This window comes from Mustela lutreola, chromosome 6 (genome assembly GCF_030435805.1).
Source record: "Mustela lutreola isolate mMusLut2 chromosome 6, mMusLut2.pri, whole genome shotgun sequence".
Lineage (NCBI taxonomy): Eukaryota > Metazoa > Chordata > Mammalia > Carnivora > Mustelidae > Mustela > Mustela lutreola.
Window position 1 is genome coordinate 15622539 of NC_081295.1, and position 27297 is coordinate 15649835.

The 27297-nt window shown below is 46.9% G+C and overlaps 1 protein-coding gene across 1 annotated transcript in view; it reads right to left on the minus strand.

The window, feature by feature from the left end:
• The window catches only part of MTHFD1L (methylenetetrahydrofolate dehydrogenase (NADP+ dependent) 1 like), a 184260-nt gene extending 158053 nt beyond the window's left edge, over nucleotides 1–26207 (minus strand). Inside the window, exons 1-7 of the mRNA XM_059176779.1 lie at nucleotides 25660–26207; nucleotides 19173–19257; nucleotides 18002–18052; nucleotides 17858–17911; nucleotides 14681–14805; nucleotides 12277–12377; nucleotides 9838–9974 (exon numbers count right to left, since the gene is read on the minus strand). Of these exons, the coding sequence (XP_059032762.1) occupies nucleotides 9838–9974; nucleotides 12277–12377; nucleotides 14681–14805; nucleotides 17858–17911; nucleotides 18002–18052; nucleotides 19173–19257; nucleotides 25660–25886 (780 nt within the window). The 5' untranslated portion in view covers nucleotides 25887–26207. The remainder of the gene's footprint in view (nucleotides 1–9837; nucleotides 9975–12276; nucleotides 12378–14680; nucleotides 14806–17857; nucleotides 17912–18001; nucleotides 18053–19172; nucleotides 19258–25659) is intronic.
• Nucleotides 26208–27297: the final 1090 nt, after the last annotated feature.

Sequence of the window (27297 nt, forward strand, 5' to 3'; positions counted from 1 at the left end):
AGGAACAGCAAACCATTCTTTTTTTTTTTTTAGGTCTTTAATCTATTTTTTTATTAAATTATTTTTTATTAACATATAATGTATTATTAGCCCCAGGGGTACAGGTCTGTGAATTGCCAGGTTTACACACTTCACAGCACTCACCATAGCACATACCCTCCCCCGTGTCCATAAAACCATTCTCATTCAGATATCCTAATACTTTGGCAAGATAAGAGAATGACGATTTCAGCAGAACGTAGTCCCCCACCCTCTTCCCCACACATTATGTGATCCCATCCTGGGAGAATTCTCCCCCCCCCCCCCGCCAACAAATTGGGCATGTGTCTTTCTTCCACTTTCCTCTGTGATTAGAACAGATCATTGGCTTTTATCTATTTATTTTTAAGATTTCCTTTATTCGATAGAGACAGAGAGACAACAAGCAGGGGGAACAGCAGGCAGAGGGAGAGGGCAAAGCAGACTCCCCACTGACCAGGGAGCCCGACTCAGGGCTCGATCCCAGGACTCTGGGATCACAACCTGAGCCCAGGGCAGACGCTTAACAGACTGAACCACCCAGGCGTCCAGATCATTGGCTTTTAAAATTAATACCTCTCTTGTGCTTATTTCATAAATCAGAATGACTCCAAGCCAAATGGACAGTTAGGGATTATGACTACCAACCAGTTAGGGATTATTAGACTACTACCAGTTAGGGATTATTACCTACCAACATCTTTCTGCAAAGGATCATAAATGACCTTCCTTTTTCACACGTTCCTAAGTTCACCTCTTACTTCGCCATCCGACATACTTAACTGCTCTGTAAAGGAGAAGAGTACCAAAGAGATTCGGCTGTGTCCAGAATGACAGAAAAGACAGTCACTCTGTCTTTGAGTGCGCCTGCTGCTGACGTGGGTTCTAACACGCGAGGGAAGGGGAGCACGACCTCACCTCTGGTCACGGATGTACTTTGATTCATCCAAAGTAATTCCCTTCCTCACACTCAAGGGAGACGATGAAATTACAAAGGATGGCGAAGAGACACAGAGACAAAGACAGAGTCCGCGTGTGCGGTGAGAGACAATCCAGTATGACAAAGACTCAGAACCACGTGGCACTAAAAGGAAGAAATGCCCAGGCTGTGGTCCCCAAGGTGGCCCTAGGTCAGCCAGGCCTTACAGAGGCAGGACAGCCCCGACGACCTGCCTCTGCTGTGTCGAGCCCGGACCTGAAAAGCTTCAGCCTGGTGGAGTTAATGAGAGGAGAGGCAGCTGTGTGAAATCGAACTTGGCCTTTCCTGATGCACTCGCCTTTCCCAGTTCTGAACCTTGGATCCCACATGGACCCATCTGTGCATTCCTCTTCCTCAGTCACCCTCCGGGCCTCGGCCACCTCCTCTGCGGAGCAAAGAAGCTGTACTCTACGGGAGGGGCCTGAGCTGCCAAGGAAGGATGCCTGCGAGGTGTTCCAAGGCCTCGGTTCAAGCGCAGTCTCTGCAGCTCCTCGAGGGTGATGCCACACTTCACAGGCACGTGTCGCGTCAAAGAGACGACAGAGGAGAAAAGCTCAGAGGAGGAAATCTTTACCCCAACATAAGGGGCTTCACAGTTGTGGGTTACGTTGAATAGCTACCCATTAAAGTATTCTAATTCTAACTCCTTAAATTACATTTTAATTCCTTAAACATCATTTATACTGGGGAAGAAGGGGTGGAAGGTGGAGCCAGGCTCTGCCGACGGAGATAGCGCTCCGTGCGCTGGAAGGGACATCACCGGTCTGCTGGTCACGGGACGCAGCCGGGAGCCCTTCTTTTGTGCATACAGACCTCAAACTACGTACAGCTCACAAGGGAGCACCCTATGTGACTCCTGGAGCGTGTGCCCATCAGTTCCAATAGATTCTCTCACAAATCCTCTTCTCACCACTACTAGATACAATCAGCCTGATCTGGGGACTCTTAAAAAAGTCCCATTCACCTCCTTCTCCGGTGTTAGTAAGTGATGCAATGATCAGCGAGTGACAGGAGTGGAAAGAATGGGACGTGACATCTCCAAAGGCATTTTCAGTCCATGAACATGGAAAAAATCCATCAGAGAATGCTCAGGGCCCTACGTGACTCAGGTCACTTAGTCACACATTACTGAATAACCTTGGTATTTGCTTGGTATTTGCGTGGTCCCTTGTGATCGGGGACAATCACCTTGTCACCTGTAACTGGTGTGTGTGTGCAGGGAAGAGACTCCTGTCGAGGCCCTGTCCTGCGAGCCTCCGCAGGTGACCAGGACGCCCCCACCACCCTCTCAATAGGGTGGACACCCTCCCAAGGCCTCAGGGAGGGAATGGCACTGAGTCTACTTCGGCCTCCTCTGTCTGTGGGATGATAAACTGTTGGAATAAAACAAGAGTGAACTCAAGTCTAATGTCTTGGGCCTTGGTTTCTCCGATGTTTCTCACCTGAGCTGTCAGGTACTTTCTGGTGTAAAAGACTAGACTTTAAATGTACTTTTAAAGGGGCGCCTGGGGAGGGGGGGCTCAGTGGGTTAAAGCCTCTGCCTTTGGCTCAGGTCATGGTCCCAGGGTCCTGGGATTGAGCCCCGAATTGGGCTCTCTGCTCAGCCGGGAGCCTACTTCTCCCCCTCCCTCTGCTTGCCTCTCTGCCTACTTGTGATCCCTGTCTGTGAAATAAACAAAATCTTTAACATATATACATATACTTTTAAAGACTGAGTTTCGTGATCACCTGGAATAAGAGCCGACTCCGGACAGCGGCTGGAAATTCAGGCTGGAGTGCCTCCTCCATCATTTCAAAATTAGATTTAGAAAGTCTCTTTCCTTCCCCAAGTCTCAGTCTTCTCCCCTGTGAGATGGGCTGAATGAAGGTTGTGCCCAAAAGGAAATCTGGGCAGAATCAGGACACAACATGAGCCAAACAGAGAGCCTGGTTCTTGGAACTCACTAACTCAATTACCAGGGGGGACCATGACTGCTATTACCACGGGGCACTGGTCTGTGGCCTCTGCCGTGATAGTTATTATGCTCACCAGAACCCTTGAAGGCCAGACGACAGTGGGGTGACATTTAAAGTGCTGAAGAAAAATGCCTTGTCAACTGAAAATTCTCCATCCAGCAAAAAGCCGCTTCAAACACAAGGGGGAGATTCGTGTCCTTGCATATTAACACAAGCTAAGGGAGTACATTATTGTTGGACCAGCCTTACAGGAAATGCAGACAGAAGTCCTCAGGGTAGAAACCACAGGCTGCCTGACATTAACTCCAAGCCTCATGAAGAAATAACGATCTCCAGAAAAACCAGTATCGCTGTTTGGATCTGTAACTATACATTTTCTTTCCCAGCACTTAAAAAGCAAATGCATGAAAAATTAAAAAATATTTTTATGTAGTGATCCAAAGGGGCATGTGTACCCGAATGTTTATAGCAGCGATGTCCACAATAGCCAAACAATGGAAAGAACCTAGATGTCCATCAACAGATGAATGGATAAAGAAGATGTGGTGTAGATACACAAAGGAACACTATGCAGCCATCAAAACCCTGAAATCTTGCCATTTGCAATGATAGAGATGGAACTAGAGGGTATTATGCGGAGCGAAATAAGTAAATCAGAGAAAGATAATTATCAGACGATCTCCCTGATATGAGGAAATTGAGAGGCAGGGCCAAGGGTTGTGGGGGACAGGGAAGGAAAAAATGAAACAAGATGGGACCCGGGAGGGGGACAAACCCTAAGAGACTCTTAATCTCACAAAACAAACTGAGGGTTGCTGGGGGGCGGGTGGGGAGGGATAGGGTGGCTGGGTGGTGGACATCAGGCGGGTATGCGCTATGGTGAGCGCTGTGAAATGTATAAGCCTGATGATTCACAGACCTGTACCCCTGGGGCAAATAATACATTATATGTTAATAAAAATATGTATATATATATTTAAAAAAAAAAAAAAAAACAAACCCCAGTCATGTAACTCACTAATCTCATTCAGTTTAAAAGCTAGAATTTTTTTCCCCCCAATCTTTGGAAAAAAGATTATTCTTTTTTCAAGATTTCATATGTACAAGTCTATTTAGAAATGTCCAATTCACTTTCAAAAGCCTTCTATAAGCCATGCTCTGCAGTGAATTTAAACTGGAAATGACTGAGTGATCATTTAGCTTTTGTTCAAAAAATCCCGACCCCCTTTGATCCTTCAAATAAATAGGAAAGACTTGTGATTTTCCCTTCTTGTGTTAATACTAGTTCTGAGGGTCTCTGTACTCAGAGGAGGAGACATGAGATCCTCTGAGAAAAACAAAATAAAACGGTTCTCTTATTTCTGGGTTATTTCTTATGCACACAGCTGGGATGGACCCGATTTGTCACAGCTGGAGGCCACTTCACCCCGTCCTCCAGCTGTGTCTCACCAGATTCCAGAAAGGCTCTCCCGCGAGCAGTGTAGAATAACGGGTATGCACACAGGGCCCCAAGGAACCTGTCAGCCTCGCTTCCCTGGAGAGGGGTACCACTCCAACTCATAAATCCTAAACTCAGAACATTCTCTCGCCTCAGACTGCTTTTGGCATCAGGGTGAACTCCTCAGGGGGAGGCAGAGATAAGCCAGTTCTCACTGGGCGGTGGCTCTGTCCAGGTCCCGCACTGGGGAGACATTCCACTCCTGGGGCCCAGGATGCTGAGTGCGGGGCCTCTGTCCGGGCTGTGGAAGGAGCCCTACCCAGAAACACCACACCCAGAGCTTTTGCTTCTGGACATCCGACGCTTCTCCATCGCATGAAGCTGATATGGACAAGTGCCCAGACATTCTTCCCCTCCCCCTGTGAATAAACACATAACTTCTAGCAAAGCCCAGAAGTGATGCTCAGAAACAAAGCAGGAAACTTAATTTCCAGTGACACACTCAGATGGGCATGAAACGGCAAAGCTGCAAATTACAGAAATCTACTCTATTGTCCACAAAACTCTGAAAAGGCAAATCTCAACTCTTCTTGCTCAGGCTCCATGGAGATGTTACACGTAACCAGAATCCGCTTCAATCCCACTAACTCTATGCCACCATTCCTCGACACTGTAGGAAGGAACGCTATTCCTGTAAGAATTAATCAATCAACAGGGAACCCCTCCACCAGACATAATTTGAAGTAGAGTGGCTTCTGAGGAACACAGAACTTGCGGGACGGAAGAGGTCCACAGCGGTGGAGCAAAGGCTCTCTGTTGCATTACGTCAAGTTGGTAGTTGGTAAGACCAGTGAAGAAGGGGGTGGGTGTAAAGGCCGGAACTGGGCACCGACTCTCTCCCACTCTCTTCGTCTTACTTTGGTTTCATCCCTCCCACCTCAAGATGGCGCAAGACCCTCCCATAGCAACTCTCCTTCTGCCTGCCATCCACTGGAAACACATCTACTGGGCTTCCGTGAGGGACCGGGGTCCCGCTACTTTACTAGCTTATCTCCTTACGATTTCATTGACCCACTGACTCTTCCACAGTGCGAAGCTGGCCTGTGTCTTTCCTGACTCACCATTAACAGCAGCCAAGCCGTTAATGTGGACGTTCGCAGGGGCCAAGTTCCATGTGAAGCCAACTTACGCGACTGAACCCCCCCAGAAGCCCTGTGCAGCGGGTAGTATTATGATCCCCCTTCTACACATGAAGAGATGAGGTTCAGAAAAGCTAAGTGAGAGGGAAGGCTTGACCCTGGAGCTGTCACCAAAGCCTGCGTCCCACTGCCTACCAAGAACACAAATGTGTCTGACTCCAAACCCTCCAAGATAGTTCCCTCTGGCCACAGCAGGCTGCAGTCGCCTGTAGGTCATCCCAGACTTGAGAGGCTCTGTGTTGTGCGGGAGGTGGTAGGCAGGACTCTAATGTTATGTGGTCACCCACTTCCTGACCCCCGAACCTCTCAGGATGGAAACCCCCAACCAGATGGCCAACGGGGGTAACTTGTTCCATGTCAGGCACAAAGAAGCCTACAAGACACGCTCCCCGAAGATGACTTCTTTCGGCCAATAGCTATAACCCTTTGCTTCTCCTTTTTTTCCCTGATACTTATCACTTCGGTAAGGAGAATCGAAATGTACTACGATCTTACACTGTACTATCTATTTGTTGTTGATGAGACGAGAAAACAAAAATCCCAAGCTGTTGTTAAGCTTACCCACTCTCTGTTTGTCACAGGGCAGGTCTGCTGAGGGTGCGGCCAGCAAGGGTGGACACACGCCCCGATGCGGGCAGGTGCCCCAGGATGCCAACCCTGTGCCCAGGTGACCCACCACCACTGTAGCCTGCAGAGGTCTGCAGCCTCGGTTCTTGGACACCAGGGCCAGCGATGGCCCGTGTTTCGGAAATAAAATCCAGGAAGAGTGGAAAGTCAAATGTCAGGCAGAAGCATGGAGGCACGTCCTTGGGGAGGTACGTGGCTCATGAACTGTGAGCCGCTGGCATGAAAAACGGAAAGAGCAAGGCTTTGTCTTGAGGTGCAACAAGCAGTAGGTAGACCAGGGAGAAGGGGGCCAGAGGCCAGATAAATTTCAAAGACCAGCATGAGGAGCCCTGAACCATCCTGTCCATACTTTTGGCTACAGAGATGAAGCAGTGGAGAAAGGCCACAGTCTCTAAGATTCATGGTGGGGCCATTCTACGTACCCGGGAAACAATGTGTGTGCAACAATTCTTCAACAGAACCTTCCCAGATGTCTGAAAACAGAAAAGTTACCCAATTTCTAGATTCTCTAGAGAGTGGAGCCGGGGGTCGTTCTCAAAGTCAGGACGAGATTTATCCCAAAGAAGAGTCAAGGTGATTTATTTCCATCATAAGAAAGTACTTTGAAAGATGCCTTTGTTTCACCAAAATACAGATACAACCGGCAAAGTTATCTGCGACAGCTGTGAAAACATTCAGTTGCCATTGAAGGTATTTTTCTCTTTCCCACCACAGCTGTTCAGGCCAGAGCAGGGTGTGTTTTCTTCTTCCACTAACCTTCCAAAATCAAAAATTCTTGGCTCTGAATTGGGAGTCCCTGAATTTTCTTGCATAGGCTGCCCCCATGTGGTGACCACTCAAAAGGCTCAGAGGTTTTGAGCTTAGCCTGGCGACCACGTTTCTGAGCTGCCTTCACAGGGGAAAGAGCTGCATGTATTAGACCCACCTGCAACTCAGGTATCACTTCTTGGTAGAGACACCTGCCTCCCTGGGGCAGGACTGCAACTTCTCACTTCTGTTCTCATGGGGCAACATAAGGAACGTATATTTTTCGATGTTGTTCTGCAGTTGCTTTACTGTCCTTAACACACTTTTAATTTAACTTCACTTTGCTTGAAATATGTAAAATTTCATGGACATTTTTTGAAATTAAAAACTTTATTAAAACTGTTCCAGCCATGAAAATGTAAACAGATGATAGAATGCACCTGGACACCCAGCCCACTGCCCAGAAAAAAGGCACGGCCAACACCGCTGAGTCTCCTTTCCACCTACATCCGCATCCTTGTCCTGGTAAATGGTTTCCTGATTGGGTTCAAGGACCAGGCATTTCTTTATCTTGTTAGTTTATATATGTAGCCCTAAAGCATAGATATACATGGCACTGCTTTTAGACTTGAAATAAATGGTGTCACAGGCAATGAACCTTTTTGCAAATGCTTTTTTTCAGCAAGTGCTATATTAAAAAATTCTTTCACATTGATATTTGCAGCTTAAGATCTCTTCAATATTGTCTTGTTTTTGCCCTTCTACCTCTGTGTAGATTTTATTTTATTACAATTTAAAATTATTAATAATTTAAAATTATTTTTTTGACAGAAAGAGAGGAACACAAGCAGGGGGAGTGGGGGAGGGAGAAGCGGGGCTCTATCCCAAAGTCTTGGGGTCATGACCTGAGCTAAAGGCAGATGCTTAACTGAGCTACCCAGGCACCCCCTCTGTTAAATTTTAGAATCAGCTTGTCAAACCCACCAAAACAATAATAAGTCAGGACTCTGATTCAAATTTATAGATTAATTCGGGCAGAATCAGTATCTTTAAGATACTAATTTGGCCAAATCTATTACAAAGCCACCAACATGCTGCCATGTCCGCTTCTCTGAATATTGAGTCCTCTTTTTATTTTTAATATTTTATTTATTTATTTATTTATTTGACAGACAGAGATCACAAGTAGGCAGAGAGGCAGGCAGAGAGAGAGGGGAAAGCAGACTCTCTGCTGAGCAGAGAGCCTGATGTGGGGCTCGATCCCAGGACCCTGAGACCATGACCTGAGCTGAAGGCAGAGGCTTAACCCACTGAGCCACCCAGGCACCCCAATATTGAGTCCTATTATCCATGAACATGGTATCTCTATTTTGGAGTCTTCTTAATGACTTTCATCAAAATTATATAATTTCTTTCAAAAGATCAGAAATAACTTCTATTAAATATATCCCAAGTACCTTATATTCTCATTGCTATTATAAACTGTAATTTAGAATCAATTTTAAAAAACTGATAAAAAAAATTACAGGGATCCCAGGAGGCACAGCTAGTTTATCTCAAGTCAATTTCCGGGTTGTGAAATCGAGCCCTGAGTCAGGCTCTGTAACTCAGCGCAGTCTGTTTAAAACAGGACCTTCTCTCCCATACCCTATACTACTCACATGCTTGCACTCTCTCTCTCAAATAAATAAATCTTTGAAAAAAAAATTACTCTTTTAACTATGGGTGTGGTGTTTAGAAATGCACATATCCAAGAATCCGAGTGAACTTGTATTCATTCTCATATTTTTTTTAAGATTCTTTTGAGTTTTTTATGTAGGTAATGCTCTCATCTAGGATTGATGACAGTCTGGTGTCTTCCTTTCCAAACAATATAAATTCTCCCTTTCTTCACATTACAGCACTGTCTAGTAATTCCCATACAGAGCTGATTAGGACGACTGATAACAGGCACCCTTATATCTTTCCAAATTTTAAAAGAAATGTTTCTAATATTTCATTATTTAATGAGATACTTGCTCTAAATTTTTCATAGATATTTACTGGGCTAAGGAATTCCTGTAATTTCCTAGATAAGGTCTTTTAGGGAAAAAATCATTAAGGATTTTGTCAAATGACTTCTGTATCTATGATAGTGACAGCATAGTTTCTTATCTGATAATGTGGTGAACTATGTCAATAAATCTTAATGGATTTTTCTGATATTAAACCACACTGGCAATCCTATGATAACCCCAATCTGGTGCTGGATTTGGTTGAAATGAGCCCATAATTGTCCTTGAGCATCCTGTACTCTGGTTTGGGCACTCACAAAATGGGTTAGAAAGTGTTCTTTTCCATTCTTTGGAGGTAAGATTATGACGTGTTCTGATGGTGGTAGAACTCCTTTAGTTTGCATGTCTGGTGGATAGACTGGTCCAATGTCTTATATGTATGTCAGTCTAATCATTGTACTTAAATCCATTTTGTAAGTTACATTTAGAAGTTCTCATTTCATACAGATTTTCAAATTTACCAGTTTACTAAAATTGTTCATAGCCTCTTTTTTTTGAAAATAATTTTTGTTCTGCGGTTATGTCCCTTTGTTCATTCCTAACACTGCTGGTGTTCTCTTTTTGTTTAGATTATTTTGACTAGTGGTGTTTCCATTTTATTAGACTCTTCCAAGAACCGACTTTCGGCTTAGTTGATCATCTCTGACATAAACTTGCTTTCTATTTCATTAATATCTGCTCTTTATGGTTCCCATCCTTTGAGATTTTCTGCTGTTCTTCCTCTCACTTATGTTCAATGCTTAGCCTATACATTTCTAGTCCTTTTCCTTTTCTAATATAAGCACTTACAATTCTATTTCCCACATGAAAAATGCTTACCTTGCTTTGAAGCTGAGGTGTGTTCCACTGGGAGCTCATGGTCATGGACCCTCTTCTCTGAAACAGGCATTGCAGGGCAGCTTCCAAAGACCCATGGGCTCCTATTACCAAGATCTTCTTTCCATCTAAGTTGACACCTATCCACCAAATGGAAATTCAGTATCATGATCAAAATTTCAGAGCCTTCCTCCCCTGCAGCTTTAGCATAAGGACAAAGAAGCTTTTAAAACTTGGCCCTCTGAGCCAAGTTAGAGCCCACAATGGCTACCATGACTTACTCTTTTTTTGTGAATGTTATGGCTGAATGACTGAGAATCATCATCCCGATCACTCACATGATGGAAAAGCAGCATCTCAGCTTAGTGGCTAATGTTGTAAAAGTATATATGAAAAGCTCATCTTGTAATGGAACTCTGGTATATATTTTGGAGGAATTTTTTCACTGAAGTACAGCTGACACATAATGTTACATTAGCTTCAGGTGTGCAATGTAGCAATTCAATGAGACTGTATGTCACACTATGCTCACCATAAGCAGAGCTGCCATCTGTCACCATATGCTAGTCCAATACCATGACTCTATTCCCTATGCTGTGCCTTTAATTCCTGAGACTTACTCATTCCATAACGAGAAACCTGTATATCCTACTCCCCTCTCACCCACGCTGCCCACTGACCACCCCCATGGCAACCACCAGTTTGTTCTCTGTTTACAGGTCTGTTTCTGTTTTTTTGTTTTGTTTTATTTCTTAGGTACCACATATAAATGAAATCATATGACATTTGTCTTTCTCTGACTTACTTCACTTAGCATGATACCCTCTACATCCATCCATGCTGCCACAAATGGCAAAACCTCACTCATTTTTTACAGCTGAGTAAGATTCCATATTGTACATGGACACATCTTCTCTATCCATTCATCTATCTGTAGATTGCTTCCGTACCTTGACTGCTGTAAATAATGCTGCAATAAACACAGGGCAGCATATAGCTTTTGGAATTAGTGTTTTCATTTTCTTTGTGTAAATACCCAGCTAGTGGAATTACTGGATCACATGGTAGTTCTATTTTTGATTTTTCGAGGAACCTCCATACTGTTTTCCAGAGTGACAGAACCAGTTTGCAGTTTCCCAGCAACAGTGCACAAGGGCTCCCTTTTCTCCACATCTTCTCCAACACTTGTTATTTCTTTTTTTAAATTTATTTTTATTATTTATTTGATAGAGATTACAAGTAGACAGAGAGGCAGGCAGAGAGAGAAGGGGAAGCAGGCTCCCCACTGAGCAGAGAGCCCAATGGGATCATGACCTGAGCCAAAGGCAGAGACTTTAATCCACTGAGCCACCCAGGAGCCCCCACTTGTCATTTTTTTAATTTTTTATTCTAGCCATTCTGATTGGTGTGAGGTAATATCTCATTATGGTTTAATTTGCATTTCCCCGATGGTCGGTGGTATTGAGCTCTTTTCCATATACCTGTAGGCCATATGTATGCCTTCTTTGGGAAAATGTCTATTCAGACATTTCTAATACTTTAATCAGATTACTATTATTATTATTGGGTACTGACTTGTATAAGTTCTTTATATATTTGAGATATTAAATACTTTGCAATTTTTGCTTGATGGTTCTACGTTTGGGTGTGCAGAGGAACATCTGCTTCTCTTTTATTAAGGTGGAACAGAAAAATTTTAGTTACTTAAATTTTTTTTTAAATATTTTATGTATTTATTTGACAGACAGAGATCACAAGTAAGCAGAGAGGCAGGCAGAGAGAGAGGAGGAGGCAGGCTGACACGGGGCTCGATCCCAGAACCCTGGGATCATGACCCAAGCCGAAGGCAGAGGCTTTAACCCACTGAGCCACCCAGGTGCCCCTAGTTACTTAAATTTTTATATACTCAGCTAGAAAGCCTTTAAAATATATGAAACTCATTAATCTGATAACCAAGAAAAAGAAATTATTCATTTCTATGTCAATGACATAAAAAAACTAGGTCAAGGGGTAAACAATGGAAATTAAATACTGATTATAGAAAGAGTCACTGCTCACTGATAAATCCCAATCGAGGTTCCCATACCCTGAACTACGTCTGACAGCCTCCTCATTTAAATCTTGCACATAAGTTTTATTTAAGTTTACGTGTTAACAAATTTTCTGTTGTGGTTATTTTGAGTGTTTCTAGAGAGAAGCTGAGCCTTTGTGCACAACAGGTCTCTCATCTTTACCAGTTTCTTTTTAAAAACTGTAATAGAGGTAACCTTGTTAGAAAAGTCTGTCAGAGTCATTTGTATCTCCTCAAAGATAAGCAAAAGAGCTGACATTGAATATTACTTCCATGTTTCAATTAGACTCTTCCAGAAAGAAATCCTTATTAAAAAATCAGTAAGTCCCCAAAAAGAGAAAATCGCAGCATTTCTAAAGCAGCAATCATACCTGACTTTTCAAGAAGTTCAATTACAGCTCTGGCCACAGGTGAGACGTAACATTCATGGGCATCCCCACGGACCAGCCTCCCCAGGTTGATGTCTGTTACTCTGAAGTTGAAAAAAAGGAAACTTGTAAGCCAAAACATGGTCAAAGCTCCATCATCTGTAACTCACGTGTATTTTTTTTTTTAACACACTCTTCTATTTTTTTTTCTTCAAAGATGTTATTTATTTATTTATTTGACAGAGACAGAGATCACAAGTAGGCAGAGAGGCAGGAAGAGAGAGAGAGGAGGAAGCAGGCTCCCCACTGCGCAGAGAGCCCGATGCGGGGCTCGATCCAAGGACCCTGAGATCATGACCTGAGCTGAAGGCAGAAGCTTAACCCACTGAGCCACCCAGGTGCCCCTAACTCACATGTATTAATCCCAAATGATAGCCACATCAACACTGGATAGACAGAATATATTACGTCATTAAATATAAAGAATGAGCAAGAAAAAAGGCCACTAGCTTTTTAGAGCAGTCCCTTGGGAAACTCTGAAGTGTCTCCTGTGGATTGAGCCAACCTTGGGAATTCTGGTTCTGCCTGGAGAGCAGGACCAGCACAAGGCCATGCAAAGCCTCACCATGCACAAGTGCAGGGAGCTCTGCTCGGTGCGCTCCATGGAATGGTGTCCCTAAAATGTGCAACCCTACTGTCCTGCAGCCGAGCCTGCTTTTTCCTTGAGGGAATTTATATCTCAATCAGTATCAAAATCCAGGACCAATCCTAGAAATCTGGGGTGACCTAGCAAGACGTTGGGATTCACGAGTCTGATCCCAATTTAATATCAGTACTTACCTCCTTGGGAAATCAAGAAATAAAATCTGAGTGACCATGTACTTTGAATGGCTTCTGCGCTCTTCCTCTTTCAAAGCCAGGACCCAATGGTCCCTAACTATCTAGTGAAACCGATGGGCTCCCTACAAGTTTGTGATAAAATGGAGACATGGAAAAATGTTCATAGTTCTCTTTTTTCACAGAAGATTTGACATTACACTTTGATACCTGCAGGTTCTGGATGTTTTCTCACTGAACAGGGCTTCTTCTCCCTTCTAGTTAGTCTAGTACAGAACCAGAGATTTTCATGACAACTTTTCAACCCGTGTTTGTGTCTACCCTGGGTCTGAGCGCCCAGAGAGGTTTGAGAATGGAAGGAGCCTGGGTGTGTCCACCAGGCGGCAGCCTTTCAATCCAGCTCCCGTGAGGCATACTGGATGGGAGTCTGATTTTTAACTTTGCTTCCAGCCTTTGCTTACAATGCTAAATACATGATGTTCTTTTTGCCGCAGTACAAAACACACTTCCTATTTCCACGCAGGAAAATGAGGTTTTTTTCCCTCCCCAGGAGAAGTCCCCATCGCCCACATGAATGGGCAGTACTCGTCTCATGAGGTGGATGTCGCGGCAGGACATGAGTCAAAGGCAAATATTAGCGCACCACATATTTGTGGCTTTTCCCTCTATTTTCAAATAAAACCTTGTGTTGTGAATGAGAGTGCTTGTTTCGCTTTTCTCAACTGGCCTGGGACGAAGGAAGCATGGGGTGCTGCTGGTGAGTCAGGACTCTGGGGTGGTTTCTTTGGTCTGGCAGAATTTTCAAGGAAATGCTTATTTAGATTAGGAAGGCTGGCCAAGGGCTCTGTGAATCAGACAGGAGGTTACGAAATGAATGTGATGGTGTGAAGGATGTTCCTTCCAGAATGGTGCCCAAGCCCTATAAAAGGGCAAGTGCCTATTCCAAAATAGGTATGTAACTTTCTTTTTTTTTTTTTTTTTTTTAAAGATTTTATTTATTTGTCAGAGACAGAGGGAGAGCGAGTGAGTGAGCACAGGCAGACAGAGAGGCAGGCAGAGGCAGAGGGAGAAGCAGGCTCTCTGCCGAGCAAGGAGCCTGATGTGGGACTCGATCCCAGGACCCTGGGATCATGACCTGAGCCGAAGGCAGCTACTTAACCAACTGAGCCACCCAGGCGTCCCGGTATGTAACTTTCTTATGCGGAATTTAAAAAGCCCACAAATTCCCGAAATAGTTAAAGGACTTCTTCCACGCTTCCTTACAGACCCAGCCGAAATAGTAGAACTAAAAGGAAAAAAGGTCACAGTAGAAAAGCTCGATTAGCAATAAGACTGGGTTGTTTTCTTTTTTTTTTTTTTTTAAGATTTTTTATTTATTTATTTGACAGAGAGAGATCACAAGTAGGCAGAGAGGCAGGCAGAGAGAGGAGGAAGCAGGCTCCCTGCTGAGCAGAGCCCGATGCGGGACTCGATCCCAGGACCCTGAGATCATGACCCGAGCCGAAGGCAGCGGCTTAACCCACTGAGCCACCCAGGCGCCCCTGGGTTGTTTTCTTTTGTATTTTCTCACCCATCCACATCCTTTTCTGGTTTCAAGGCATTGAGGACTTTGTTGCTAAAGGAGCTCTCGGAGATCTGAAGGGCAAGGCCATGTACTCTGGCGTCTTCATTAATCTTCAAGATTTCATCTATAATCTACGGAGGTGAAAAAAACAAGCCCCCAAATCAATACTATAAAAATAAGACCCCATAAAAATAGTTTCATATAAAAAAAATAGATTCATAAAAATGCCTCGTTTCTTTTTCACTCCTTGTTGAAGCTGCTGTAAAGTAGAATGAAGAAAGTCTAATTTCTCTTTTCAACGTGTTTGTAAGTTTTCAGAAGCGGCCTTGGCTGAATTTTAGGGACTTCTCTGTCTTTCTTACTGCCCTACTCCCTGCCACGACAGAACAAAACCAAACCAAACCAGACTCTGAGATACGCAAAAGACAATTCCGCCACTGTACTGGAGTGAAACACACTGCCAGCTTTCAGGGAGACCACGGGGCACAAATCTCGGGCGTTCCAACCCGGCCCAGACAAGCCTGTGTTGCAAACACAACGTATTCCACAAAGGCTTCCCAACTGCTGCCCTCTAGAAGCCATCACTCAGGCCCTTACGTCCCCTGGGCCTGAATGGACCCAGAGAGCATTTCCAAAGGCTTGTGATTGATAAATTTGAAGCACAGATATCTCCTCTTTATAGGAAACACTAAAATAACTCACTATTTCTGAAAAAGACTGAAGTACAGCTTGGGAAGGTGAGGTAAAAATGTAAAAAGCTAACAAAGGCTTGGGTGTGCCCTTCAATAAGAAATGCTCTGGTCCTGTCTGTCTAGCTCTATTTATGCCAGGAGATAATACATGGATTCATTTCACTTCACAATATTATTCGTTTCCTAAATAAAAGAGACACCTGCCCATGGATATGGGTCTCACTGTGAGCAGTGTTGCCTTCACCACCTGTTTCACCGTCTAGCAAAAAATCACTGTGGTATTTCCACCTGGTGAGAAAGGAAAATGCTGTGATACACAAAAACCAAGAAAGAAAATTTTGTTCCATTCATTGACCAGGCTTTTGTTCATTCAACAGACATTGCATATTTTGAATCTCTACTCTGTGCCAGTTGAAACAGGAAATACAGGTGTGAATAAACCCTCCTGGAGTTTATATTCTAGTGGGGAAGACAAGAGGGAAAAGGAAAAAAAAAATAATAATAACAACAACAACAGTAATAGTAGTATAATCTCTGAGTATGGCAAACGGTGGTAAAGAAAATGAAAGCAGACTAAGCTAGGGAAAGGGCTAACGGGGTAATGGCGGGTCAAGAGCCCAGAATGGAGTGAGGGGTCTGCTGTCACCCGTACTTGGGCTGTGGGAGACGCAACAACAAAATCTTAATAAAGATCCTTCCTCTTTTCCAACAGAATAGTAATACCACCATACAAATTTAGACTTACCAGAATGTTAAAGAAAAATAGGAAATAGATGATTGTCAGAAAATAAGTCCGGGAATAAAAAAAGTGAAGGGCTAGCAATACTGAAGCAAACAACCCAAATGCAGACAACGGGTGTCCTTCCGCAAAGGGACAACAAATTTCTCGGCATTTGTTAATGGTGGTATGTCAGGGGGTCAATACTTGTAATATATCATAAAGGCAAGTGTGGCAGAAATGGTTTGCCCAGATATGGTTTCCCTTCTCCCTTAGTAATAAACTTTGGTTTTTAGGTGCCATAACAAATGGTTTAAGGCCACCCGGTGGAAAGACTGTATTTCCCAGCCTTCCTTGCTTCGTGGCAGAGCGATGAGGATCAGGCCAATGACAGGGACGCATAACCGTAACTTTCAGGAACTGTTCCTGAAGGGAAGAGACTGGGAACCTGTCTTTTGTCCTTGTCCGGAATTCCTTTTACTTGCTGGTAGCAAGAAGTCATTGAACCGAGCCCCATGATCTGGGAAAACAAGGAAGGCTAAAAAATCCTCCCCCTCTCTTGTGTACTGCAAAGAACCAAATCCAGGCCCTAAAAATGCCCATTCATTATCTCATAAAAGATCAGGTGAACTACTTGCCTCCATTGTTGCATCTGAGCAAAATGCAAACAAAATGAAAGTTTCCTTCCTTCCCCCAGGTGGCTAAACTTTGACCCACCCCTCACTTGGTTGGCAGACAACCCCTCCTGAGAAGAGTCTGGCCACAGGGTAAAACATTCTCTGACCTACTGTCCCATCAAGGTCCCCTCTCATCCCACTTTCTCACACCGGGTTCTACCCCGCTGTGTAAAAGAAAAACCCTTTGGGGGCACCTGAGTGGCTCAGTCGTTAAGCATCTGCCTTCGGCTTAGGACATGATCCCAAGGTCCTGGAATAGAGCCCCACATTGGACTCCTGCTCAGCGGGAAGCCTGCTTCTCCCTTTCCCACTCCCCTTGATTGTGTTCCCTTTCTATCTCCCTCTTCTGTCAAATAAATAAAATCTTTAAAAAAAAAAAGAAAAAGAAAAACCCTTTTGCCTACCTCTCAAAGAATTACAGATCTTAGATCTTACCATCAGAGTATACCCCCTATTGCAATACTCCTTTCGAGTCCTGTTTCTTCTCACTAAGTCTGGATTTATTCGGCACTGGCTAGAATGTGGATGTGATATACAGGGTTGAATCTGCCATCTTGGATATGAGATAGCACAACAGACGACAGGACAGCAAGACTGAAGGAACCCAAGCTTCTGGTGACCTTGTGATACCACCATACCTGCCTGCTTCCAAACCTACTGACCTAAGAGAAAAATAAACTTCTGTCTTATTTCCTCTTCTGTTATTCGAAGTTTTCCATCACTGGCAGTCAAATAAATCCTCACTGCCACAGCCCGTCTGAAGAAAAGCTAGTCAGAGGACCAAACGCTAGCACGGCCCGGGGTCTGGTTTCCTCACCAGTACGTGTGGGCGTGGCTGCTTCTCCCCGGCCTGACACGACACCTGCAAAGGCTATTACTTACTAAGTCCAGCTCCGGCCTTCCACAGAAACACGTACTGAGGGACCAACAGATCAAGGAGCATTTCCACTAGAAGGAGAAGTGACCTCTTCCCTCTAAGAACTCAGCTACAAGCAAAGACTGAAAGTTTCGTTTCCAACGACAACTAAGAGATGCTAACAGGTATATGATGTCTAAAGGGAGAAGCACCCGGTGTTCAAGTGCCCGTGGTAGTTACCTCGGCCTCGCTGCTATCCGGAGGAAGGCAAATGTGCGTGATGTTCAGACCAGCCTGTGAAAGGAACACAACGTTATTCTGTCGCTGTGAGAGAATGGAGCGTCAAACGCGTAGGAGGGATTTGTAGAATTCAACGATCCTCACCTCTTCCGCCAAATTCTGGTTTATTTCCTGCATCAAGTTATCATCACCTGCCTGAGGAGACGGAAGCAAGAAGGAGAATGTAACAGCAACAAAAAAATCTTGAAAAAGCACAACACGTAATACAGAGATGAATTGTATGATGATAAATTATCCGATTTATCAGAAAGAGAAGGAAATACAGGCTCTAATTGCTCACAGAAGGAGGCTAAGAGCTGGTATTTATTCACATGTCAGTATCTCAGCTTTTCACATTATGTTACTTTAAAAAAAAAAAAGCGAGAGCCCTCCTAAGGCTCGAGTGGCCACCCAGCCGGCACCACTCTCTAAACGAGGACACCCGAGACAGGACTCTAGGTGGCCTGCCCGGAGCTGGAAGCTGTCAGCAAGCAGAATCCGGAACTCCAGGCTCAGGCCACTCTTCTTTCTACCCTTCTCGCTTGCCTGTCTTTGCAGGGGGTATCGACACGACCCCCAAGAATGCGAGTGACCTGAGCACGGCTCCGGTCTCGAAAACCACAGCGCCGCTGGGACTCTAGGCCGCTGTCCTGACACCTTCCGTGTGGCCCACCTACTGTGCTGTGTGAGCTTCCAGGGGTGGCTCCCCTCCTGACTGCCCTGTCACCCCAGGGGGGTGCCAAGAGGGCAAACCAACCACCGTTGGGAACAAAGGGGCCCCAGCCAAGAGACGGACAGGAGACGCCAAGTCCTTCTGACACATACTGATGTCTGGCCCTTAGGACCTACGGCAGGCTTTAGCAGGTTTCGCAGTAAGCTCACTAAGTACCATTCCTCACCAAGCATCTGCCTTCCACAGAAGCAAAGGGGGGAACTTTGCCCCTTCTCACGTTCAAGTCACATCTGATAGGCATCTCTGAGCACATACGGACACAGTATGTCCATATAACCCCACGCAGAGGGATGCCTACCTCCTAACTTCACAAAGCTACTCACACCCAGGGGAGAAAGACTCACAAAAGACCCACCCAAGCAGGGAGGGAACTAACCAGTAACCCGGTAGGAGCAAAATGACCAAAGGAAGAGGGACCCGACGGTATTTCCATCTCTGTCCTCTCCTCCCTCTTAAGACCGCTTCTGTGACAAGAGATACCCTGGTCTTCCGTACACGATTCTCTTCGTCACTGAAAAGCATCCTCAAAGAGCAGCACCTTACCTGAATAATAGCAAGCACCGGCTTAAAGGTAGGATTTTTTTCTTGCAATAAACTCAGAACCTCTTTTGAATTCCGAATGACTTCTCTGCATTGAGAAAGAAAAGAGAACCCACAGTCATGTCTTTGTTAATGACTAGAAAGGACCGATCCAACACAGTTTCCTAGAAAGCTCGTTACTGTAAGTGAAAATAGACGACAGAAGGATGCGCTTCAAGCGTGGGAAGTGTGCCGACGAGGGGCGGGATAAGCATCCTGAAGTACAACACCGCGTAAACTGTGACCATCTGATTTCAAAAATAAGCAAAGGCATGCCAACGAGCTGTTAACAATTATTTTCCTGGGGTGAATTCTCCTGTATTTTTCAAGCTGACTATAATACAAACGTCTTACTTCTTAAATAATCCCCTTCCTCCACCCACATCCATCCCGAGGGGGGGTTCCTACGGGGACTGCAAACATTGGTGCGGGGGAGGGTAGCAGAGACTGGGGAGGGGGCTTGCTGCCGGACAAATCCCAGGTCCCCGAATTCAACGGAATGTGAAGGGAGTGGGAGGGGAAGAAAACAGAGGGGAAGGGGGGGCAGGCCTGGGCGTAGGGACGGAAAAGGGAAGTGGGGGAAGGGACGGGGCATGGGAACAGAAACGCTAGGGTAGGGCTGCATCAGAATCGCAGATGCTCCCCAGGCCTCTTAGGGAGAGAGCCTGTCACTCCTCAGAACTCCCCAACTCCCCACTACCCAAATCTGCATTTGGACTTTCCTAAAAGCGCCAGCAGATGCCACTGCCACCTTAGTAACACTGGGAGGAGGCAAGGGGTGCCAGTCCAGGAAGGGCAGGCCCCGCTGATGTACGAGCCACAGGCTCCTCCTGCGGACTTCAGACTCCTTCACTCCCATCGCTGTGATGTGGGCCTCCTGTGCATACGAAGTTGGCTTTTCTTCTCTCAGGATAATAGACAAAAGGCTCAGCCAAGGCAGTACCTAGGCCCCATGTTAAGACAGTCTTTAAATTGTGTCTTCTAGGGGCGCCTGAGTGGCTCAGTGGGTTAAGCCTCTGCCTTCAGCTCAGGTCATGATCTCAGGGTCCTGGGATCCAGGTCCGCATCAGGCTCTCTGCTCAGCGGGGAGCCTGTTTCCCTCCCCCTCTGCCTGCCTCTCTGCCTACTTGTAATCTCTCTCTGTCAAATAAATAAATAAAATCTTTAAAAAAAATTTTTTTTTGTCCTCTATCTCTGATAAGGTCTTAGATGCACCAAACAGCTTCCAGAAACTACAAGGTGAATTTCCAGGCAGAGAGCAACACTAAAAATTACTCGTTTGACAGCAACAGTTTTCCCAAAAACTCTTCATAACCTTGACCACCCCTCAATGAAGTGAAGAGACCAAACACTTCCATAAAACACAAACCTGTCTCCAACGAAGCTAACAGAGCTAATTCTCCCCATTCTTTGGGGTTACTCATGATTCTTACAGGGATCAGCAAAGTTACCATGAAAGCAGTCACCAGGCTCAATTGATCTAAAAAGTAGGATAAATGTTTCTAATCAGAGATTTTCTCACTCCTGGGAAAAAAAGCAGCCTTGTCAATTTCCAGCTAGAAAGATTGCTGACTCTCCCAACAGGCCACCAGGCCGCCAAGTGTAACCAAAATTCAGAACTTCCTTAATGAAGAACATTGTCGAATTTATAATAATGTAACTAGTACCTTAAAGTATCAACCACTGGAAAAGACTTAATTACCTCCATTTTGACCTTTAACTTTCTAATTGATGAAATTCTTCCTTCCGGCTTATCTCTTACCTCAGGCAAAAGATTTGGAAGGCAAAGCATCCCTAGATGGGGGTGGGGGGGCACAACTCAGACTGCCCCCTCAAGCAGTAAGGGCAGCCCTGAGCCAGCAAGACCCTACCCAGGATGGAGCCCAAGACAATGACTCGAGCTCTACTGCCCACCCTGCCTGTGCCCACCAACCTCAGCCCCACATTTTCCTTATATAAACCTGGAAGTATCCTCAGCCCTTGCGAGACTGTCTTTGAGAGGTTAGTCCACGATCTTCCTGGTGTTGGCCTCACCGAAATAAATTTCCTTCTTGTCTCACTCCTTGTCTCTCTGCCTCTGGATTTTGTCAGTGGTTAAGGAGCTGAACCTGCTGCTTTGGAACCTTCAGACACAGGTGCTCTCGCACGCCAGCACCCGAGTTACATACCACTGACTCCACAGACAGGCTGGTCTCCCTCTGGCTGGGAAATAATGTGTTCACTAGGTAGAAGAAGGCTGTTGGAATAATGACCTCATTTCTTAGTCTCCCTTGCAGCTAACTGTGGCCACACGAGAGACTCAGAGGCAGCTGTAAGGTTATTTAAAACTACGGACTTAAGTACGTCCCTGAGCGCAGAGCCACTTTATTTCAAAGGGAAAAGAGGTACCAGTGTGCACAGAGCGTTGAAATTCCCAAAACAGGGGCGCCTGGGTGGCTCAGTGGGTTAAAGCCTCTACCTTCTGCTCAGGTCATGATCCCAGGGTCCTGGGATGGAGCCCCGCACATCGGGCTCTCTGCTCAGCGGGGAGCCTGCTTCCTCCTCTCTCTCTGCCTGCTTCTCTGCCTATTTGTGATCTCTGTTTGTGAAATAAATAAATAAAATCTTTTAAAAAAAGAAAAAAAAGAAACTTCCAAAACAGCGTCTTCCAAAGATTGCCATCAGTATTCCGAGAAACAGCCCAGGCTGAAAGCACCAGCCAGAGCAGCTTAACAAATCTACACCCTGGTAATTTAGTGGATACATTCAGTACAATAGTAACAGTAGTACTGACGCAACTGATGTCGGCTTGGATGACTGGGCACTTCCTATGAATCCTTCCACGCATTTTCCTCTTTAACTGAATTCGGAGCGTGAGCTACACCTGGCATCCGGCTAGAGAGCTCAGGTCTCTGTTTCCCCCATAGCTCAATGGGCTCAAGACACTAACTGCTGGCCAACGAGGCTGTGAGCTGTAGCCAGAAGCACGCAAGGAACGTGCAGCAAAGAGAAAGATACAAGAGCACCCCGGCGCCCTCTCCCTCTTGCTGCCTTTTGCCCAGAGCTGAGCAGGGAGCAAAGATCATAGGGTCGTCATGTTACCTTCCCTGTCTGCCTCCCTCTGGACAGTAACGTCCACAACAGTTTTTTTTATTAAATTTTTTAAATTAATTTTAATTTAATTACTTTATTAACAGTATTTTTATTAAAGCAGCCTCGCTCATTTCCTATTTATGCATAGGACTGAGCTAGGAGCTTTTTTTCACCCAATTTCAGATAGAAATGGAAAGACAGACCACTGTTTTACAAACCACAAAGGAAGAAAACCAGCTGGCAGTTAAACTATGGCACCATCTTTTCCTCACAGATTGTGGATTCTGTAAGTACTGAAAATGCTTTCAGTACTGATTTAGATGTAGACATTTTTTGTTTGCCATAAACCACTCATATGAGCATAAAAAGTAAAACTACCAAACTGAAATATTCCTAAAACTTCTTCACATTCAGGATAGGACTCTTCTGAGTGTTTTTTTTTTTTTTTTTTTTTTTTAAAGAACATTTAATTTAAGCCATCTCTATACCCAGTGTGGGGCTCGAACTCATGACCCCGAGATCAAGAGTCACATGCTCCTGGGACGAAGCCAGCCAGGTACCCCCCGAGTGACTTTTTTGATCCAAGTGTCCTGATGGCAGTTTCTCTCTCTTCCCCAACAACATCACCCTCTGTGTTAGTGATATGTTATTTTTCAAAAAACTGTATCACTTCTATTCCTGCAGTTTTCCTTAAATTCCTGACACCCATTCTGTAAGTTTTAATATTAGCATTTTCTCAATTCTACCAGGTATCAATGGACAGTTGTCAGACAACAACAAGAAATCATTTCATTTCCTAAAACAGGCCTTCTTCCATGACTTGTTATGGAACTATTGGGGATTATTTGGGGGAAATGAGAGGCCACTATGCTTTTGAGGGAGCTTGTTCATTCACTTTTCTGGCATATGTCCATGAAAAAAAAAAAAAAAACTAACATACACGGATTTGCGGATGTCTGTCCTAGGTGACTTCTGGCTAGGCCCACCTCCCCTCCTTCCTTCAAGTCCTGGGGGAATCTCTCGGAGGACAGTTTTGTCAGATGACACACATACGTCAATTAAGTTACAATATGCACGGCCCAGGTTCCCATGGGTACAGGCAATGACAAATAGATGATGACTGTCACGTGGCCAACAGCAATTGTCTGACACAATCGATTGTAAGACTAGTTTTGGAGATATTAAAAAATATGCCTCTTAGGATCAGCAGAGTATAGTGATGTCCATAACAGCTTCTGAAGCTGGTGATAACGGTTCCCTTTTCCTATAAGAACAGAAATCAAACAGCTTGTCCCATCTAGTAAGTACTGGAGTCATACTGCAAGGCAGAGCACCTAGCCCTTAACCATAGTCCTATGAAGCAGCAATTCACTGTACAAACCTTCTCTTCGCAGTTTAGAACAGGAGTACAGGGTTAAGGATAGACTGTGCACTTTTAAACAGTTAGAAACATCAAATAATAACATTCTGTAACATGTGAATGTTATAGGAAATTCAAATGTCAGTATCCAGAAATAAAATTGACTTTGTCAGTAAAACACCATGAAAATGATTTTTTTCTCACAGAAAAGTGCCTACATAATAGCTTCTATTTTGCCTATTGGCCTGCAAAACCTAACCTATTTACTGTCTAGTCCTAGGCAGAACCGCTAACCCCTGGCTTAGAATGCTCAAAAAATAAATTATACACGATAGCCAATATTTGTGGAGGCCTTGCTATGACAGTTCCTGGATTATGCATTTTACACGTGTTTTCTCTTTCCATAACCCTTTGAGGTCGACTACCACCCCCTCCTCCCCCAGTGCAGGAACTGACATCACCCCTCCCTCCTCAGTGTCAGCAGGGGCCTGACCCAGCCCCCCCCCCCTCACTGACCGTTCTGCTCATCGCTAAGTCAGGTAGTGAAAAGAACATTCATGAATCCAATCCATAAACGAACCCGTGTTGAGGGACGCATTCACCCATCATGTCACAAGTGTCCACCTACACATGGCCCTCTTTCCAGAAGGAAGGATCCAGCAGTGAGTAAGAGACAAGGGCGCCGGCCCCACAGAGCTTTCACTCCAGGGAGGTGGGGGGACACCGGCAATAAATGCACAGGAAAGCTTCGGGTAGCTCTAAGAGCTCCCCAGAAAATAAGGGGGGGGGGGTGTCTGCCTCCCATACTGTCGTCAAACCCTAACCCATTCAGGCGAGCTCGGCTGTGCCCTGGTGAAGTTCTCCTGACCCGAAGAGGCCTAAAGGAGCTCCTGCATTCCGGAGGAAGACAGGATAAACTAAGCACAAGGCTCCTTAGAGTCACCGGCCACATCATAAACATAAAAGGCTTTGGAAACAGAGGAGGTAAAGGCAATCACTTTTACAAAGAGGGACGGAAAAGGGACGGAAGGAAAAAGGAAGAGGATGTGAACGGACGGAGAACAGCCTACTCAGGGTCACGGCCACCCGGAACCCGGGGCAGGCAAGGGCTTTCCCGACACCTCTAGGTTGGCCCTGAGTGCTTCACGCCACAGGTTTAGTTCCCCGGCGAACCCACTCCTCCAGGAAGGGCCATTCAACCTCTTGCTGCGCTCTCTCCCACGGAGGGGCGAGGAGAGGGTGCACGCGGGCGAGGAGAGGCGCGAGCGGCATCTCCGGTGCGGGGGAGGAGGAGGGGAAAAGGCTGGGCTCAGGACTCCCACAGTTCACTTCTGGGTCGGGCGAGAACTTTCCATTCGCAGCCGCGCTGGGGACCCCCGGCCCCGCCCATGCGGCGATGGGGGCAGGCGAGGGCCCGACCCCTCGCCCGCATTCGGCCTGTGGTCAGGTGGGCCCGGCTGCACGTTAACGCACCCAGGAGATGATTATGCAACCGAAGCAAGCAGGCATTCCCACCCGCAGGAGGCTGCGGCGACGCGGGGGACCGCGCGCGTAGCCGCGGGCGCCGGGCCTAGGCCAACTCTCCCCCGCCCGCGCCGGCATCCCGTGCCCGCCCCAGCCGCCGCCCCTGCTCCGCCCCGCCCCCGCCCTCCGCCGCGCCGCCCCCTTCCCGCCCGCCCGCCCGGCGCCGTTGCATCAGAAGCGGCCGGGGTGGCGCACGTGGAGGGCCGCGCGGTCTGGGGGTGCCGCACTCGCCCGGGATGCCCGCGCCCACGCGCTCCCCGCCCTGGGCCGGCCCCGGGGCCCGCACGCGCTCCCGCCCCGCGAGGCCCGCCCTCCCCGCCCCCCTCCGCCGCCGGGCGCCCCGAACAAGTTAGCACCAAGCACTGCCGAGCCGGAGCCCCAAGAAGCACCCGCGGGCCACCCCCAACCCAGGACCCTGCCGAGACCCGAGCGCCCCGGACGCCCCACCTCCTGCGTCCGCGGCCCCCGGAGCGGCGGCGAGCCCCGGACACTCACCTGACCAGCGAGTCCCGCGCCGGGGGCGCCTGGCTGCCCTGTCCGCGGCTGCTCCCAACCTGGGCGTCCCGCAGCCGCCGCTGCCCGAGCAGGCCCTCCCCGCCGCCACAGCCGCCGCCGCCGCCGGTGCTGCTGGCGCGACAGGGCGCTCGGAGGCGGAGCGGCGGGCCCGGGGGCCGCGGCGGACGGCGGAGCCCGCGCAGGAAGGAGGGCAGGCGCGCGCTCATGGCACGGGGGCGCGGGCGGGCCGGGCGAGGCGGCTGCGGCGGGCCGGGCGGAGACGGGGCTGCGCAGCGCGGGGGCGCGGCGGCGTGAGGCTCCTCCGGGGGGCGGCGGGGCGGGCGCCGGGCTGGGAGCCGGCGCGCGGGTAACGGGCCGGTGGCGGGAAGGACCGGGACCTGCCTCCCGAGCCGGCGCGGGGAGCCCCTAGGGGGCACTGCACCTAGAGGCCGTGACGTGGAGAGGGGCGGGGGCCTGCGGGGCGCGCGGCCGGTCCTAATGGCCCGGCAGTCGGAGGCAGGCTTTCCGGCGCTGCATCGCGGCTGGAAATTGGCCGAGCGGTAGCGGGCGGGGCAGGGTGGGGCATCGGGGTCCAGCGCAGCGACTGCACCTCCTCCCTCCTGCCGAGGATGCTGACGCTCCCCAGGTGGGAGTCCGCTTCCTGGAAGGCCGCTTGGCTGAGCCTCCCGGCGCCGGCGCCGATACGGGAAGTTTTACGCTGCAGGTGGTCTAGCCCTGAAGGATGTGTGGGTCTTGGAGTTCAGAGGCTGACTTGTAGCCTTGGGCGAGTTAATCTCTGTGAACCTCAGTTGCCTTCCCAGTTTAAACGAGATTATCCCGGTTTATAATCTTGGCAGGACTATAAATCCCAAGCAAAACGGGAATAAAACGAGTCCAAGCTACAAAGAGGGGTTTTCCAGTAGCTGAGCCCTGTACAAAGTGCTGGAGTTTCATTTCCTTTAATCCTAATCAATGTGCAGCTCTCTCTGGAGTCATGATGGGGTTACCTGCTGAGAAACCGACACTAAATTGAAACCATGTAAACTGAAAACGCATTGAATGCACCTGACTTACTGAACATCACAGATTAGCCTAGTCTAACTTAAATGTGCTCAGAATGCTTACTGTAGCTAGAGTTGGGCAAAACCATCTAACACAAAGTCTGTTTTATAATAGTGTTGAATATCTCGTGTATCTTATTGAATGTTGTGCTAAGAGTGGAAGAAAGAGTGGTTATATGGGTATAGCTTGGTTGTGGGTATGTGGGTTGTTTACCCTGTGACCACGTGGCTGACTGGGGGGCCCCTCTGGCTCCAGACCTGCCTAGAATGGGCAGAGTATACTGCTGTGTATTGATAGCCCAGGGAAAGAGAATAAATCGGTTGCAGTTTGGTTTCTGCTGAATGCTCACTGCTTTCACACCATCGTAAAGTGGAAAATCATAAGTTGAACAGTTGTAAGTCAGAGACTGTCTGTAATGTGTTGAATATTGTACTGACTTTGATCCTGAGGGAAATGGGTCCAGAGAGGTCAGTTGTATCATTGACAGAGCTGGAGATTTGCCTGAATCAAATGATCATGTTCTTAATCTTTGTTTTTAATCCCATTTATTTATTTGAGAGAGAGAGCAGGAGCAGG